Below are 18,709 nucleotides of genomic sequence, written 5' to 3'. Positions count from 1 at the left end.
ATCACAAGGTCATGAGATCGAGACCATCCTGGCCAACATGGTGAAACCCTATCTCTACTAAAAATACAAAGAAAAAAAGACAGCTGGGCATGGTGGTATGTGCCTGTAGTCCCAGCTACACAGGAGGCTGAAGCATGAGAATCGCTTGAATCCAGAAGGGGAGGTTGCAGTGAGTTGAGATCACGCCACTGCACTCCAGCCTGGGCAACAGAGCAAGATTCCGTCTTGGAAAAAAAAAAAAAGAAAGATCACAAATCTAAGATATTAACATAGATAAACTGAAAGTACCAAAATTAAAAGGAAACTCTGCTGACAAAAAAGGGGTATGAAGTAAGGAAAACCCAGGTTAGAATATCAGAAAAATGTTCCATGAAATGAGAGATGATGTTGCTTTAGCCATTTTGGAGCCAGTCTGGGCAAAACCTTAGTGGAAAGAGTTGGAACCTCTACAGGAGCTCTTTAATAATTCATGACTTAATACTAACTCAGGACCAGATTAATCTCTCTTGGCGTGCTTACTCATCTGAAAAAGATTTATTAGTAGAAAATTCCTTTTGAGCTGACAGGGCGGCACTTGTCATCAACAGAAGAGAAACCACATACAGTAGCATCTATAGATAATATGCTGATATGTGGATACCAGAGTGATTCATTTTAAGAAAACATGAACTAAATATCCAAGTTTACAGGACAAATTAAGGCTGATCACATTAAAAATCTGCATGTAAATATCTTTAGAATGAACATATTTCACAGCACTGAATCAAAGCCCAATTCCTTAAGCCTCTTTAATGTGTCTCTAAATTACTTTTCCAGACTTATCTTCCACTATCCACTCTATTCGCTGATCTATCCTGATGCTTGTCAAAGGAGAGATCTGTCCTCTTCTTTCCAAAACTGCGGAGCATATAAATATCACGTGAAGTTTTACCCAACTTTCCCTGCACCATCATCTCCCACCCCAAAATTCTGCTATGTCCGTTTCCCTAATGACTCTGACAAACTCTGTTGGACTGAAGCATTGCGACTGTCAGATTCTCTTGGCTTTTTCAAGTGGCTGGGGAGGAAAAACAGCTGCCAAAAACTTATTGAATTAATTTTTTTCCCATTATCCCTAAATATCTCTCATTCATTTTGTCCTAAGTCTAGACCGCTGTCCCCTGCTTCCAGTCTACCAAATTCCCCCAGCATACTGCCTCTCCTTTATCTTGCATCCTTGAGACCCAGACTTCCACTCCCTGTACCTCTCGTGTGTGCCTCATGGTGCCCATCACTGTGTGTACGTGTGTACTATCCCACTGGGACTATAAGTTCTTTAGAAGGCCTTCTGTTTTTTTTTAAGACGGAGTTTTGCTCTTGTTGCCCGGGCTGCAGTGCAGTGGCACAATATCAGCTCACTGAAACCTCCGCTTCCTGGGTTCAAGCGATTCTCCTGTCTCAGCCTCCCGAGTAGCTGCAATTACAGGTACCTGCCGCCATGCCCAGCTAATTTTTGTATTTTTAGTAGAGATGAGGTTTCACCGTGTTGGCCAGGCTGGTCTTGAACTCCTGACCTCAGGTGATCCGCCCACCTCAGCCTCCCAAAGTGCTGGGATTATAGGCATGAGCCACCAAGCCCAGCCTAGAAGGCCTTCCTGTCTGAACCCATTCAAACCCATTCTTCTTCTCTTGAGATGGAAGGAGAACAATAAGAATGAAAATAAAAATGACAACGAACATAATATTAATGATGAGAGTGGTTAGGTCGTGCACGGTGGCTCACATCTGATATCCCAGCACTTTGGGAGGCCAAGGCAGGTGGATCACTTTAGGTCAGGAGTTTGAGACCAGCCTGGCCAACGCGGTGAAACCCCGTCTCTACTAAAAATACAAAATTAGCCAGGCGTGGTAGCCTGCGCGTGTAGTCTCAGCTACTCAAGAGGCTGAGGCGCGAGAATCACTTGTACCTGGGAGGCAGAGGTTGTGGTGAGCTGAGATCACACCACCGTGCTCCAGCCTGGGAGACAAGAACAAAATTCCATCTCAAAAAGAAAAAGAAAAAGAAAATGACAGTGATAATAACAGTGGCAGCCGCCTCATGGCGAGGGCTTTTTGCTGCCACGCCATGGAGTGGTAGTGCCATATGCATTCTTCCAAAGCAACCTTTCAACAAGGCACAGCACCTAGAAGGCACTCATGTTTATTGGCAAAATAAATATAAAACATAACCCTCATTTTACGGATAAAGAAACTGAGATCCAAGAAAGTCACCTGACCCAGGTCATGTAACCAGAGGTGGTGGATATGGGAACCGACCCTGTTCTGCTGGATTCCTGCATATGCGTCCTCCTCCATGCTACATTTCCTTGTTGTGGCCTTCAATGTCTGGGAAGGACACAGGAGGAGAGGGTGGCATCCATTTGTGGCGAACAGTGGCCAGCCCTGGAATAGCTACTCAGCCAAATATGCCACTTGTTCTGAATTAAGTAGTAGGAGCAGAGTCAGAGTATCACACATCTGGGAGGCCCTCCAGCGCCCCCTCCCCATATCTGTATTGATAAAGCCCCAGATCGGGGAACAGAATTCTTTTCAAGATTCCCTGGAATAGAATTCTTTTCAAGATTCCCCAGAAGCCAAAGGGCAGGGAAGGAGAATTCTGTCTGGGAGGCAAATCTTTTTCCCGGCATTGACTGAGTGACCTCTGGGATTCTCTGAACTTCTCTGGTCTCATCCATAAAATGAGGAATGTGACCTCGCTGGTTTCAGAGGCCCCTGTATTTCCTCAGAGTTCTGGGCACCTCCCTGGGAACCCTTTATAAGGTCCTGAACAACTCTGCCAAGATGGACAACAGGAAGGCCTCCTCTGTGCCCTCGTGACTCCCTCGCCCCAAACACAAAGGCCTTAAATGACTTTCTCTTTGTTCTTCCTCAGGGCTGGAAGGGGCTGGTCACCGGCTCCCTTCAGACTTCTCCTTTTCAGCCTCTGGTCATCACCACTCCTTTCGGTCCCCAATCCAAACACTGCCTAATTATTCTGAGTCATGAGCACAAAATAACTCATTCTGTCAATCACATTCTTTTTTTTCTTTTTCTTTTTAAGATGGAGTCTGGCTCTGTTGCCCAGCTGGAAAGCAGCGGCACAATCTTGGTTCACTGCAACCTCTGCCTCCTGGGTTCAAGTGATTCTCCTGCCTCAGGTTCCCGAGTAGCTGGGATTATAGGCGCATGCCACCACACCCAATTTTTTTTTTTTTTTTTTTTTTGTATTTTTAGTAGAGATGGGGTTTTGCCATGTTGACCAGGCTCGTCTCGAACTCCTGACCTCAGGTGATCCACCCGCCTCGGCCTCCCAAAGTGCTGGGATTACAGGCGTGAGCCACCATCATGCCTGGCCAGATTTTTTTTTTTTTTTTAGACAGAGTCTCGCTCTGTCACCCAGGCTGGAGTGCAGTGGTGCAATCTCGGCTCACTGCAAGCTCCGCCTCCCGGGTTCATGCCATTCTCCTGCCTCAGCCTCCCGAGTAGCTGGGATTATAGGCGCATGCCACCACACCCAACTAATTTTTTTTTTTTTTTGTATTTTTAGTAGACACAGGGTTTCACCGTGTTAGCCAGGATGGTCTCGATCTCCTGACCTCGTGATCCGCCCGCCTCTGCCTCCCAAAGTGCTGGGATTACAGGTGTGAGCCACTGAGCCCGGCAATGGATGTTTTCTTTTCTTTTTTTTTTTTTTTGCTTTCTTTTTCAAATTTATTTACCTACAGCTTTTTTTTTTCCTTTTTTTTTGTTGTTGTTTTTTTACTATTTATTGATCATTCTTGGGTGTTTCTCAGAGAGGGGGATGTGGCAGGGTCACAGGATAATAGTGGAGAGAAGGTCAGCAGATACACACGTGAACAAAGGTCTCTGGTTTTCCTAGGCAGAGGTCCCTGCGGCCTTCCGTAGTGTTTGTGTCCCTGGGTACTTGAGATTAGGGAATGGTGATGACTCTTAACGAGCATGCTGCCTTCAAGCATTTGTTTAACAGCAAAGCACATCTTGCACCGCCCTTAATCCATTTAACCCTGAGTTGACACAGCACATGTTTCAGAGAGCACGGGGTTGGGGGTAAGGTTAAAGATTAACAGCATCCCAAGGCAGAATTTTTCTTAGTACAGAACAAAATGGAGTCTCCTATGTATACTTCTTTCTACACAGACACAGTAAAAATCTGATCTCTCTTTCTTTTCCCCACGTTTCCCCCTTTTCTTTTCGACAAAACTGCCATCGTCATCATGGCCCGTTCTCGATGGTCGCTGTCTCTTCGGAGCTGTTGGGTACACCTCCCAGATGGGGCAGCCGGGCAGAGATGCTCCTCACTTCCCAGACGGGGCGGCCAGGCAGAGGTGCTCCTCACTTCCCAGACGATGGGTGGCCGGGCAGAGGCGCTCCCCACTTCCCAGACGGGGCGGCCGGGCAGAGGCGCTCCCCACTTCCCAGACGGGGCGGCCGGGCAGAGGCGCTCCCCACCTCCCAGATGGGGCGGCCGGGCAGAGGCACTCCCCATTTCCCAGATGGGGCGGCAGGGCAGAGGCGCTCCTCACATCGCAGACGATGGGCGGTCTGGCAGAGACGCTCCCCACTTCCCAGACGGGGCGGCTGCTGGGCAGAGGCGCCCCTCACCTCCCAGATGGGGCGGCTGGGCAGAGACGCCCCTCACCTCCCAGATGGGGCGGCCGGGCAGAGGCGCTCCCCATTTCCCAGATGGGGTGGCAGGGCAGAGGCGCTCCTCATCTCCCAGACGGGGCGGCTGGGCAGAGGCACTCCCCATTTCCCAGATGGGGCAGCAGGGCAGAGGCGCTCCTCACATCGCAGACGATGGGCGGTCCGGCAGAGATGCTCCTCACTTCCTAGACCGGGCGGCCGGGCAGAGGCGCTCCCCACTTCCCAGACGGGGTGGCGGCCGTGCAGAGGCGCTCCTCACATCCCAGACGGGGCGGCCGGGCAGAGGCGCTCCTCACTTCCCAGATGGGGCGGCAGGGCAGAGGCACTCCTCATCTCCCAGATGGGGCGGCCGGGCAGAGGCGCTCCCCATTTCCCAGATGGGGCGGCAGGGCAGGGGCGCTCCTCACTTCCTCCTAGACTGGGCGGCCAGGCAGAGGCGCTCCTCACATCCCAGATGGGGTGGCCCGGCAGAAGCGCTCCTCACTTCCTCCCAGACGGGGCGGCCGGGCAGAGGCGCTCCTCACTTCCCAGATGGGGTGGCCAGGCAGAGGCACTCCTCACATCCCAGACGATGGGCAGTCCGGCAGAGATGCTCCTCACTTCCCAGACAGGGTGGCTGGGCAGAGGCGCTCCTCACTTCCCAGACGGGGCGGCCGGGCAGAGGCGCTCCTCACTTCCCAGACGGGGCGGCCGGGCAGAGGCACTCCTCACTTCCCAGACAGGGTGGCCAGGCAGAGGCGCTCCTCACATCCCAGACGATGGGCGGCCAGGCAGAGGCTCCTCACTTCCTAGACAGGGTGGCGGCCAGGCAGAGGTGCTCCTCACTTCCCAGACAGGGTGGCCGGGCAGCGGGGCTCCTCACATCCCAGACGATGGGCGGCCAGGCAGAGACGCTGCTGACTTCTTAGACGGGGTGGCGGGCGGGCAGAGGCTGTAATCTTAGCACTTTGGGAGGCCAAGGCAGGCAGCTGGGAGGTGGCGGTTGTAGCGAGCCGAGATCACGCCACTGCATTCCAGCCTGGGCAACATTGAGCATTGAGTGAGCGAGACTCCGTCTGCAATCCCAGCACCTCGGGAGGCCGAGGCGGGCAGATCACCTGAGGCCAGGAGCTGGAGACCAGTCCGGTCAACACGGCGAAACCCCGTCTCCACCAAAAATACAAAAACCAATCAGGAGTGGGGGCGCAGTGCCTGGAATCCCAGGCACTCAGCAGGCCGAGGCAGGAGAATCACGGGAGCCCGAGGCAGGGAGGTTGCAGTGAGCCGAGATCATGGCAGTACAGTCCAGGCTCGGCAAGAGAGGGAGACCGTAGAAAGGAGAGAAGGAGAGAGGGAGAGAGGGAGAGAGGGAGAGGGGGAGAGGGGGAGAGGGGGAGAGGGGGAGAGGGAGGATGTTTTCTTAAAAACAGGTATTTCACCGTCTTAAACCTGCCATCTTTCTGAGAATAAACTTGGAGCAGTGCGGGCATGCCCTCTCCACCAATCTGGGTGGCCGAAGGGGACGTGAATGTTTTTTGAACGTTAACATACTACACATTGTGCTAAATGCTTTAATGTGCATTTCTTAAAAATCTGCTCAGCCTTTCAAAGTCAGGGTGTTCTCCTCTTTTTTCAGGTGAGGGAGTGGAAGTTCAGGGAGATTAAATCATTAGCCTACAGTCACAAGGTAACTCAGGAGCTGAGGGCTAAACCTAGTTCTGCCAGGCTTCAAAACTCTTGCTTTTCCTGCCATACCAGATGACTGTTGTAGGGGGAGCCACGGCTGACTTTCCCACTAAGCCAGCAGGCACAGTGCTGAGGGCCCATGCCACCTTCAGGGACCCACAAAAGTGTTTCCTTTTAAATATCTTTTTAAATAAGCAGAAAAAAAAATAAACATAATAGTAATGAATAGACACTAATGCATCCAGCTGTATCTTTTGTTTTTTTGTTTTTTGTTTTTTTGAGAGGAGTCTTGCTCTGTTGCCAGGCTGGAGTACAGTGGTGTGATCTGGCCTCACTGCAACCTCAGCCTCCTAGGTTCAAGTGATTCCCCTGCCTCAGTCTCCCAAGTAGCTGGGAATACAGGCGTACGCCACCACACCCAGCTAATTTTTGTGTGTGTGTGTATTTTAGTAGAGACGGGGTTTCACCATGTTGGCCAGGATAGTCTTGATCTCCTGACCTCGTGATCTGCCTGCCTCAGCCTCCCAAAGTGTTGAGATTACAGGTGTGAGCCACTGCGCCCGGCCTCCAGCTGTATCTTTATACCAACACAGCCATAAAATACAATTTTTACTTTTTTTTTTTTTAAATGGAGGAAAAGACCCATCATGTGCCTAAAAAATGCCTTTTGCCAGACACGGTGGCTCACGCCTATAATCCCAGCACTTTGGGAAGCCAAGGCGGGCGGATCACGAGGTCAGGAGTTCAAGACCAGCCTGGCCAACATGGTGAAACCTTGTCTCCACTGAAAATGCAAAAAAATTAGCCAGGCACGGTGGCGGGCACTTGTAATCCCAGCTACTCGGGAATTTGAGGCAGGAGAATTGCTTGAACCCGGGAGGCGGAGGTTGTAGTGAGCCGAGATCGTGCCACTGCACTCCAGCCTGGGTGACAGAGCAAGACTCCATCTCAGAAAAAAAAAAAAATGCCTTTCATAATGATACACAAAAGTTCTAAGGTGCCTCCTGCACAGAGCCATTGCTTTCAATGCTGACTTTCTCTCTCTGGGCCCAGGCCAGCTGCCGTAAGGAAATTCCCAGGAGATATAGAGTCTATTTGCTCCAAAAGCTGCAACTCCATCTCATCTTTTTCCTGCTTAGTTGAAATGCAGATTTGATATTAACGCCACATTGAAAGGATCATGTGAAATCTGATCGAAGTAAACGAACCAAACATAAGACAGTCATGTTTCAGGACACAGAGACACACAGGAATGTTGACATCCACTTTGTTATGACTCAAAAAAAATGAAATTCACACAGGCAGGGGGCTAAATGCAGTTGTTATGCCTGGGATATGCACCATCCAAGGAAAAAATGATTTTGAGGTTTTAAGGAAGACAGGAGCTCATCCCGGCAATGGCTTCATCTCCCTGCTCCTGAGGCTGAAAACTCATCCTAGATAGGCTGCACCAGGTAGAGCCCCCACCTACCTGAAAGGCGACTCTTGAGCTTGATTTTATTGCTGCCCTGTTTGGGACTTTCCAAGTTCCCCTTGGATTCCTCAGCACCGCACACATCTTGGGGTTCATCTGTCCCAGGCATCTGAAATGCAGAAAGCACAGAGCTGATGGGAGAGCCCAGCCCTGCGATGACTTATGCTGTCCCCCTCCATAATGTTATCTCAAGGCTCAAGGAGCAGCAATACAGGTGTTATGTGAGAAGAAGGATCACGGGATCAAAGCACAGCCCTTCAGATAAGCTGCATTCGCAACGCCTTGCATTGGCCAATTCCTCCTCAGCACGCGTCTCACCACCCAGCATGGAGCCAGGGCCCCCAGTCCTCCTCAGCACACGTCTCACTGCGCAGCATGGAACCAGGGCCCCCAGGGCCACTTCGTCTTCCATCCTACAGCTGAAGACACTAGTTGGTCAGTTACCCAGGTGGTCTCCCAGTGGTCAACTACAAAGCTACAATGTAAGCCCAGGTCTCTTGACCTGTAGGCCAGTGCTTTTTCCCACAATGCAAGTTGCAACAAATATTAAACCAGAAATTCAAACCCAGTTCTAAGGTTTCTAAAATACAGTAAAAATTTGATTTTGTGGCAGCTATACATTTTAGTCAACCAAATGTTCTGTGTGCTATGCTCCTGAGTGAGTATTGATCAGATGGCTCCTGGAATCAAGCCCAGCCCAGGCACCCTGGAGGCGTCGACATGAGGTCAGCCCACACATCTGGAAGTTGTGTGACCCCAGGAGGTGATGCACAAAGTCTGATCCCAAGGCTCACTGGGTCCTCCATCCTAGAGAAACCCAACATGCTAAAAACAAAACAAAACCCCCATTTACTAGAGAAGAAAATGAGACACATGCACTTCAGAGTGTTTATAAAAAATTGTGGGGTAAATTTACATGTACAAGACTTTTGAGATACATCAAACAATAAATCTTCCCATTTGAAATTTTATTTTCCTTTGAGGTTCTAGAGGAAAACAGTCTTGTATTAAAATAGGTAATATTCTCACTAAGTAAGATATACATACCTTAAAAAGGCATATAAGGTATCAAGTAAAGAAAGGTTGATGAGGCCGGGCGTGGTGGCTCATGCCTGGAGGCAGAGGTGGGCGGATCACGAGGTCAGGAGATTGAGACCATCCTGGCTAACACAGTGAAACCCCGTCTCTACTAAAAATACAAAAAATTAGCCAGGTGTGAAATTAGCCGGGCATGGTGGCGGGTGCCTGTAGTCCCAGCTACTCGAGAGGCTGAGGCAGGAGAACTGATTGAACTCGTGACGCAGAGGTTGCAGTGAGCCGAGATCACGCCACTGTACTCCAGCCTGGGCAACAGAGCGAGACTCTGTCTCAAAACAAACAAACAAAACAAAACAAAACAAAACAAAGGTTGATGATGAAAAGATTCCTGGCTTCTCTTAAAGATGCCATTCAGCCTGACAGTTGTCTGGAGTTCATGACTATGAAGTTAAACTCAACTGGCAGGAATCTTCCTCCCAGTTGGGGTTGGGAGAAATCAACCTGGTCCTACTTAAAGTTCTTTTTGTATGTATTCAAAAGCTTCTTGATTTGCATTTTCTCTTACCAGTTATCAAAAGGTGATGTAATTATAGTGTCACTTCTCACCCTCAAATTAACAGGTAATGAAAATTATATGTTGTATATTAAATTCAGTATATAGCTGGGTACAGTGGTGGGTGCCTGTAGTCCCAGCTATTCAGGAGGCTGAGACAGGAGGATCACTTGAGCCCAGGAGGTCAACATCAGCAGCCTGGGCAACATAGCAAGACCTTTTCTTTCTCTTAAAAAAAATTCACCTGAGGTCAGGAGTTCAAGACCAGCCTAGCCAACATGGTGAAACCCTGTCTTTACTAAAAATACAAAAACTAGCTGGGCGTGGTAGCACACACCTGTAATCCCAGCTACTTGGGAGGCTAAGGCTGGAGAATCACTTGAACCTGGGAGGCGCAGGTTGCAGTGAGCCGAGATCACACCACTGCACTCCATCCTAGGCGACAGAGCTAGAATCCATCTCAAAAAAGAAAAAAAAAATTCAATATATAAAAAGGTATAAAGTAAGCAGTTAAAGTAATTACGTAGGTAATCTCTTTTAAGAAATAATTGTTTATATACAAATTCTGTATACAATATGTAAAGTTTGGAAGATTCCCTCTTCCTCCTCAAGTTCAAGTATCTTTCTGGGTTAGAAAGAGGAATAAAAAGGTCTGAGAATGAGGAAACGTAGGCAAAATTGAGAAGGGGGCATTGAGAAAACAAATTAATTCTGACATACAGAACAAAGGTAATAAATCTGTTGCATTCATATTACCTTATCAGGAACTGGCAGGTGTTCAGGTTTAAATTGTGAAGAAAAAGCAGGAACAGAATCTTGAGGGTGATTTTAGAGATTCCCTGGAGGGATGTCTTTCCCAACCCCAAATCCTGACATCAATATGTACACAGAAAAGAAAGAGCCATCTCTGAGACATCCTGAGCTCTGGGCCACATACAAATGGAAGAATCCAGAGAAAAGCCTTAGAGCCTCCCCTTTACTTGACTTAAAAACTTTATGCAAAGAACCTGTCTCCTGGCTCTTTCCATACTGTCTCCAGACTGTGAACAGCAATTACCAGAGAGTGAGTTAAATTCCTGGTTCCAGCTGGGCGTGATGGCTCACGCCTGTAATCCCAGTACTTTGGGAAGCGGAGATGGGTGGATCACTTGAGGCCAGGAGTTCAAGACCAGCCCGGCCAACATGGTGAAACCCCACTTCTACAAAGAATACAAAAATTAGCTGTGCATGGTGGCACGTGCCTATATAATCCCAGCTACTCTGAAGGCTGAGGCACAAGAATCGCTTGAGCCTGGGAGGCAGAGGTTCCAGCGAGCTGAGATTGCGCCACTGCACTCCAGCCTGGGTGACAGAGCGAGACTCTGTGTCAAAAAAAAAAAAAAAAAAAAAATTCCTGGTTCCTTCTGATAATACCACCTGACCCAGGCTATCGACCTTCAGAGTAAGGGATTCCCTGGCTTGTAAGACATTACCGCCTTTGGTGCCTACTAAATGGGTAGCTTATTACACAGTGGCCAAGGTCCCAAATGTTGGAAAGTCTGTCTGAGATGCTCATGCCGAGCGAGGAAAACCATGCCAGCCTATTGTTTCTGGACTTAGGAAGTTTTCTCCATCTGTCTTCTCATTTTCCCAACACAGCCCCAGGTTTTCATAGGATCAGAGACATTTTGGAGACGATACAAGCACTTCTGAGCACCTGAGAAGGAAAGGAGCCTGCGTGAAAGGTTTCTGGTCACGATAGACAGATTCAGTTTCTATGATCTACAAAATGCCAGTAGGTTTTTTATGCCAAAGAAATCTTATGCTAAAGATGGTATATGTGAGCCAGACGTGGTGGTTCACACCTGTAATCCCAGCACTCCGGAAGGCCGAGGTGGGCAGAATTTCTTGAGGCCGGGAGTTCGAGACCAGCCTGGCCAACATGGCAAAACCCTCTCTCTACTAAAATACAAAAATTAGCCGGGTGTGGTGGTAAGCGCCTGTAGTCCAAGCTACTTGGGAGGCTGAGGAAGGAGGATTGCTTGAAACCAGGAGGCAGAGGTTGCAGTGAGCCGAGATCACGCCACTGCATTCCAGCCTGGGCAAAAGAGCGAGACTCTGTCTCAAAAAAAAAAGAGAGAGATGGTGTATGTGGCTACCTAATGCCTGTAGCAAGAGCCAGTAAGAATGGACCTAGAGATATCTGAAAGAGTTGCAAGCAGAGAGCTCTTGCTGTTGAGCAAGGAAGGAGTGACATCTTATTTCAGAACCCACTGAAAGGGTTAGCAGTGGGGAATGAATTTAAATGGAACTGTTTCCTCTTATAACAAAAAACTGTTTTTTCGTTGAGTTTGTTGTGATATTAGACGACTTGTAACTCACTGAACAGGAAGTGGGTTGCTTAGACACATTCATTCCAAATTATGTCAGGAAGTAGCAATATAAAATGCAATTTTGATTACACTTTGACTATTGTCTGAAAATGTCCACACTCTAAGAGAGTCCCTTTTCTGTGTGTGGTTTTGTTCCCAATGCACAGAGCAAACTGTTCTGGAAATGATGTCATTTTAGCTGTTCTGAAACGAAATTTGCAAAATGTTCTCCTGGAAGGCCTTCAGTTCAGCGAAACAGTTGATAAAATCTATTATTCATGAGCAGTTTCTAACTCATGTGTTACAAAACAATGCCATTATTGCTTCTCGGCCTCTTGGCTAACATCAAGTGTAGTACAAAACAATCCCATTATATTAATGGAGTCTCATAGAATTTGCCAATTTCCATGGTAGAGCCTTCCTGTTTGCATCATTTTCCACACCTGTAACATACACAGCACTCAATGAAGAAGCATCTTTAGCATCTGATTTTGTAGAGAGGTAGTGGGGCAGAGTGGTTGAGAATCCGGCCAGCTACCTGGGCACAAATCCTGATTATACCATTTTACTGCAATTTAGGCACATCAGTCAACCTCTTTGAACATCAGTGTCCTCATCTGAAAAATGGGCCTGCATTTGGGAATTCAATAACATAGGTTTCTGACTAAAGGTGGCAGATTTCTCCTGATTTCCCTTTGAAACCACACTAACATGACAGGGAAAATATTTTTTTAGGAAAAGACAGACATAATTCACAAGGATAAAGAAAACAGAAGACAAAAGCAACAAATTCTGGAAACCAGCAAGCTGACAACCATGTGGCAATGGATCTGACTTGAGAAAGCTGAATCCTAAGTGTGGACTGGAGAAGGCTGAACATTCACACAGAGAACTCCCCCAAAGCTCAGGAGTTGCCAGAAGAGGACCTCTGGAAGTGGGCATGAAGGCGGAAGCAGTGGCCCAAGGAACGACCGAGAGAGTGAAAGTGACCGACGTGGCCACCGATTTACACAGGTCTGATTCCGAGGCAGATTCTCAGGGGCTGAGAATGGCCTAGGGAAACTTTGAGGTGCATCAGAATCAACAGGAAAGCTAACAAAGAACACAGAGACCAGGCTCATGGAAGAGGAACGGGGCCTGGGCCTCTGGAATTCACCACTGCCCTGGGCCAACGGAACTAGCCTCCAGTGGAACTGGACATGGAACTAAGCTGCGACTTCCCAGTTCTTCCTGCTCTCCCCCACGTTTACTTCAGAAATGAAGAGAAGAAATGAAAGCTTCTCAGCTGTACCTGAGTAGCCCACCAGCCAACAAATAAGGGTGACTGTCATGTTGCTCCCTATTCAGAGCATACACATTTTAATCAGCGATTTATGGAAACTTGTTCTGCTCAATGTATAAACTATAAGCACGGGAGGTGTATGCAGAGTATAATGCAATTTACATGTGCCATAGGCAGCAGCACAGATTGTGCCTGTAACATATTGATCATTGATATCCAAGGCAGTTTTTTCATTATGTGAAATAGGAACAATCGTATTTATGTTTAAAGAGTTAAAATTACCTTGCAATTGTTTTATAGGGTTATCATGAGGGTTAAAAAGAAATTCACTGTGGAGTACCTAATGTATATCATAAGAATATAGGTAAGGTTTAGTTGAAATTAAAGAAATAAAAAGGCCCAAGCTTTCTCCCCCCAGGTCTCAGGGTGCCTCCAGATTTGATGGTTACATAGACTGTAGCTCTAGACTGCAGAGATATACATTTCAACTTCATACCTATGGAAAGTGGCAGATTTCATTAAAGAATAAAGAGAAACCAATGGAAAGCCAAAGACATGCCATCTTCTTTGAAGATGGGGAAAAAAGCCCTTTAATAAAATTACTGCAAAACTCACAGCTAAGAAGGCATTTTTAAAGGCATGTGCCTGAAATGCTCAGTTTTTAGAAATCAGGTTTGCACACAAGAACAAGGAGGATTTGAAAACATGCTCTGGTCGCTGATCAGAATAGGAGCAGTGGACAAGAGAAAATAAAGAAATACATGATGACTAACTAGAGAAAAAGGGATACTTCCTTAAAAGAGGAGATCTTAGACAACAGACTCCAGAGTCTGATGAGTAACTGGGATTGTGAAGTCCCAGAGCACAGTGATGTATGGAAAAGACTCTTGATGGTTCCTATCTTAAAGAGTCTGTCACAAAAGTAGGGAGATGCTATGTTATTCCTAAATTAGTGGGGGTGACTGGGACCTGAAGAAAGCTACCTGAGAGAGTCAAAACCACAGGGAAGAGAGTGGAATTCCAGGCCCAGAAAACATGAGAGAAATGATTTTAAGACTGCAGAGGAAGAACTTTGGAAGGATGATCTGGGACAGTTCTCCCAAGAGAGATCAGCATATGCGGACAGACTTAAAGGCAAAACTGCAAGGAAGACTGAGAAGAATGAAAAAAATCCTCAGTAAATTCTAACAGAACACAGTTATCGGTCATTGCTCTGATGAAAGTGGGCCAAGAAATGCATGAAATGAGGGACTCTAAAGCGAGTAAATATGAGAAATACCAAGGGGGCGGGGCCTGGCAGGAGGAGAATAGGCTAGAACTTGATGCTGGTCTGATAGGAGAACATTTCCTAGGTGGAATTAGCTAACGCAGAGCCAGTGGTGGTCAGCATGCATTTGAACAATGGATATTTCACTAAATAGAAGTCATTGATTTCATCTCTTTCACAGTGATGGACCCTGTATATTATCTAGATTAGTATGTTAGGAAAAAAGGTCTGAGTCAGAAAGCAAAGAAACAGTAGAAATACTTTTTAAAAAACACCCAAATTCAGCACGCAAACCTATAAAGAAGAAATTGAACTAATTTAAGCAGCAGGTAAAAAGGAAACTCAATTAAGTCTTTCCCAAAGGGGAAGGATATGAATCACTACAGACATATCCAATTACTGCCCCAAAATATGTAGGAGAAAGCAATGCCACGTGATCCCTGGGACACTCAAAACCTGAGAAAAAACTAATCCCAAGTAACAGGCGGCAGAGGTATTAGCCCTTACTAGCTCATTAGGGGCACAAGCTCTAGAATCATCAACAGAAGGTCTGGATCATGAATCTGCGGAGGGTGTTTTTCCAGCTCAACAAATGTGGAAGGAGAGATGAAGCTTTCTTCAGTCTAAGCACTTCCATGCCAAGAGGCAGTGGAAATGGAAAACGTGGCCCAGGACTGACTGAACATTCCTGTTTTTAAGAAGGTAGAGCTCCATCAGAGGCACCATCTACACCCAATGCAGCACGCCATGAAGCCCTTTACTTTTATGTCAAAGTGAAAATGCCAGTCAAGAAGCTACTGAATACACACAGAAAGCACTTGAAGTAGGACCGGGTTGATTTCCCTCCAACTCCGGCTGGGAGGAAGATTCCTGCCAATTGGCTTTAAGTTCATGGTCGTGAACTCCAGACAACTGTCAGACTGACTGGCATCTTTAAGAGAAGCCAAGAATCTTTTCCTCATCAACCTGCCTTTTCTTGATATTACTGAGTCTCTCTGGTCTGCCCTATTGGGAGGTAATTCTCCCTGGGTCTCTTGCATTTCTGCATGGCTTGCAAACAGAGACAGAGGCTGTTGTTACATGGAATTATCTGTCTTTCCAGGGATGTTTGTAGAGTGAACAGCCTTGAAAGTTAGATAGTGTCTCAGGAGGAAGGGACAGGTTCCTTCCTCTGGTGCAAAGGTTGGTCAGGTCTCTTCTAGCCCATCATAAAAGACTGAGGTTGCCTATGGTGAGGGATCCTCAGCTGTGATGCAAATCCACTGCATGTGCACACCCCCGAGCCTGTGTCATCGCCACAGGACTTGTGGTGGGAAGGGGAAATGATGTGAACATAAAGCCCTAAATAAACTGGGTTAAATCCTAAAAACTGGGATTAGGGAAGCTAAAATCTAGTTGCTGTGCCATGAGTAATAAAAAGTCATTTGTCTCTGACTCAGGAATCTCAAGTCTCCTGCCAGCATCCATGAAACTATAGTGGAAAAGCCATTTTTTTTTTTTTTTTTTTTTTACAGTTCTTGATACCACCTTTGGCAAATTTAAATAAGGTCCCAAGAACAAAATATTGCCTAGGACAACTGTCTAGGGACTGGGGTTTGAGTCGTCTTTCTAAATGTTAAGGGCGTGGGGACAATGTTTTGATACTATTGAGGGTCCGCTTACTTTTTTTTATTTGCATATCACTAAAAAGTAAAGCACATGAGAGACTTGCTGTTGAATGAATTCAGTCTTCTTGGAGCTCGAAAAAACTGTATTTATTCCTGTGGAAAACAGCCCAGGCTGCAGATGCTGAAAAACACAATCTTTTTCCAGCATCCAGCACCAAGGATCTCCTTAACTAAGAGCAAAATAATGGCTGGGCGCGGTGACTCACGCCTGCAATCCCAGCAGTTTGGGAGGCCAAGGCGGGCGGATCACTTGAGGTCAGGAGTTCCAGACCAGCCTGGCCAACCTGGTGAAACCCCGTCTCTACTAAAAATATAAAAATTAGCTGGGTGTGGTGGCACATGTCTATAATCCCAGCTACTCGGGAGGCTGAGGCAGGAGAATTCCTTGAATCCGGGAGGCAGAGGTTGCAGTGAGCCAAGGTTGTGCCACTGCACTACAGCCTGGGCAACAAGAGCGAGACTCTGTCTCAAAAAAAAAAAAAATAGAAGGAGCAAAATAAGAAATAGGAGAGATCAAAGGAGGCCATTAAGGGCTTTGGTTTTCTTTAAACACAAAAAGTCAAGGAAATTTAAGTTGAGATGTTAATTACTTTAGATTTTAACATCTTTGGATTATGACCTACAAGGGCATTTAATTTATTTGAACATTATTATGTTGACATTTTATATCATTGCAGAACCTCTGAAAAGTTGCACTAGACAATGTGGCTAGAAATAATTTTGGATGAGAAATACCACGGGGACTGAGTTTTAGTTTCTGGCAAATTTCGTCTTCTAGGGGTGGGGGGCAAACCATCACTGCCCATGAGACAGGCCTCTTAGGTCCAAGCTAAAAGTCTCATCCTTAGAAATATCCTGTAACTGTTTCAAAGCATTTGTGAGCTCTCCTGGAACACAGTGACTAACAGCATGTCGCAATCCTGAGTATCCTCTGTCTTTCTCAGCCAGCTCTTGCAGCCTTACAAACAAACCATGCAAAGCGTGGCTTTTATCTCCAGCTGTTTCCTTTGTGCAAGCATGCCTAGTCCCAAAGAAAACTTCAGGACTGGTTGCACCCAGTTCTCACCATGTTTTTATGATTCCCAAGACTTGAAAAAAAAAGAAAAAATCTGCAGATGTGACAGAAGACATCTAAGCTCCAAATCCCCAGGAAGCTCTGTTGGCTCATTCCCCTGGTCAGTGTCCATAGGACAGTGGAACGTGGTGATTTCCCTTTCAGGCTTCAGTCACACTAAGATTATTTTTAGGTTGCCAAAGGAAGCTCATTTTCCAAGTCTCTGGGGCAGATGTTTGAGTGACTGAAGGAGAACCAGATGGTCATCAGAGAGGCCTGGGCTGGGAATGAATAACCATTCAGAAAATGGGAATCAGGACAACAATAAATCAGCACAAAGTAGCAAGAAGCCTGCAAGTTATGTGTAGAAATTAAAACAGGAATCTACTGCTACACTCGACCCACTGCTTTCCAATCAAGAGAGTAACTCAGAACTAAAGAGGAAAACAGCAACACCACAAAGTCAAACTCGTCAACCCTGGGCGTGCTCTGGTACACGCCGGGCATGTGTGCATAGATCAGAGGTTGTCAGATGCAGCTGGGAGTCCGGGGAGCTGCAGCTGATGCCCACTGCGATGCTCAGGCTGTGGCTCTGCAAATGAATTAATACTGCCCTTGTTCTAGCTAAGCCCATTTCCAGTTTCCTCCCATTCATCACCCCCAAACAATTTGAATGGGCTTAACACACATTGAGAGTGATTATTTTTATGTGTTGAAATTTAAAGAGATCTCTTGGTTCCTTAGAAAGTTGAGGTAATCACCTTTAAGGGCACAGGAATGTAATCAGTCATTAGCTTGTAACTGACCCTCTTGCAGTGGGTTTGTATGTGTCATGTTCCCAAGAGAGGCTAGTGTCCTCTAGTAACTCTCAGCTCTTTGAAAATAACAGGGGGGCCAGGCATGGTGGCTCACGCCTGTAATTCCAGCACTTTGGGAGGCCGAGGCGGGTGGAGCACCTGAGGTCAGGAGTTCAAGACCAGCCTGGCCAACATGGCGAAACCCCGTCTCTACTAAAAGTACAAAAAATCAGCTGGGCGTGGTGGCACATGCCTGTAATCCCAGCTACTCAGGAGGCTGAGGCAGGAGAATTGCTTGAGCCCGGGAGGCAGAGACTGCAGTGAGAGGAGATTGTGCCACTGCACTCCAGCCTGGGCAACAGAGCGAGACTCTGTCTCAAAACAAAAACAAAAAACAAAAACAACAAAAAAAGGAAACAACAGGGGATGTGGATGTCAAGGAGGAGAATGCATATGTTCATCCTTAGTACAGATTTCAAATTGAGGTAAGGTAATAACAGGCATCCTCTGGGAAGTGGAACTCTCTCACTCTTGCCATGGTCCCATGACCTAGTGCGTGAGAAAACTATGGGGTCTGGAGCTATTCTTTGGATTTGGGGGCTGGCTACTCAAGGTAGACCCTTGGGTCATTTCTCAGCAGGGTTGGCTACCAGGTTCATTGCATTGGACGTATTTCTGGAAGTAGGACTATGATATGCTTTAAACACCAGAATGACAAAATCAGGTGTGTGTGTGTGTGTGTGTGTGTGTGTGCGCGCGTGCAGGCGCACGCATACACATGCATACAGGAAAATCTCAAGACATGTAAAAGGTAGAGGTGGGAAGCCTGTTAAAAAAAGAAAGGCATGTAAAAGAGCCCTAAGAAGTACACAGGGCTG

General features: G+C 46.9%; 1 protein-coding gene across 6 annotated transcripts in view; it reads right to left on the bottom strand.

The window, feature by feature from the left end:
- PDZD2 (PDZ domain containing 2) overlaps positions 1-18,709 on the bottom strand; it is a 472,513-nt gene that overhangs the window by 65,232 nt on the left and 388,572 nt on the right. For all 6 annotated transcript variants that reach the window (XM_019013353.4, XM_055367600.2, XM_055367601.2 and 3 more), the window contains one exon: positions 7,820-7,931. In XM_019013353.4, coding sequence (XP_018868898.4) covers positions 7,820-7,931 — 112 coding nt within the window. The remainder of the gene's footprint in view (positions 1-7,819; positions 7,932-18,709) is intronic.

This window comes from Gorilla gorilla, chromosome 19 (genome assembly GCF_029281585.2).
Source record: "Gorilla gorilla gorilla isolate KB3781 chromosome 19, NHGRI_mGorGor1-v2.1_pri, whole genome shotgun sequence".
NCBI classification, from domain to species: domain Eukaryota; kingdom Metazoa; phylum Chordata; class Mammalia; order Primates; family Hominidae; genus Gorilla; species Gorilla gorilla.
The sequence above is the reverse complement of the archived record's forward strand: the minus strand, read 5'-3'. Positions and strand labels throughout refer to the sequence as shown.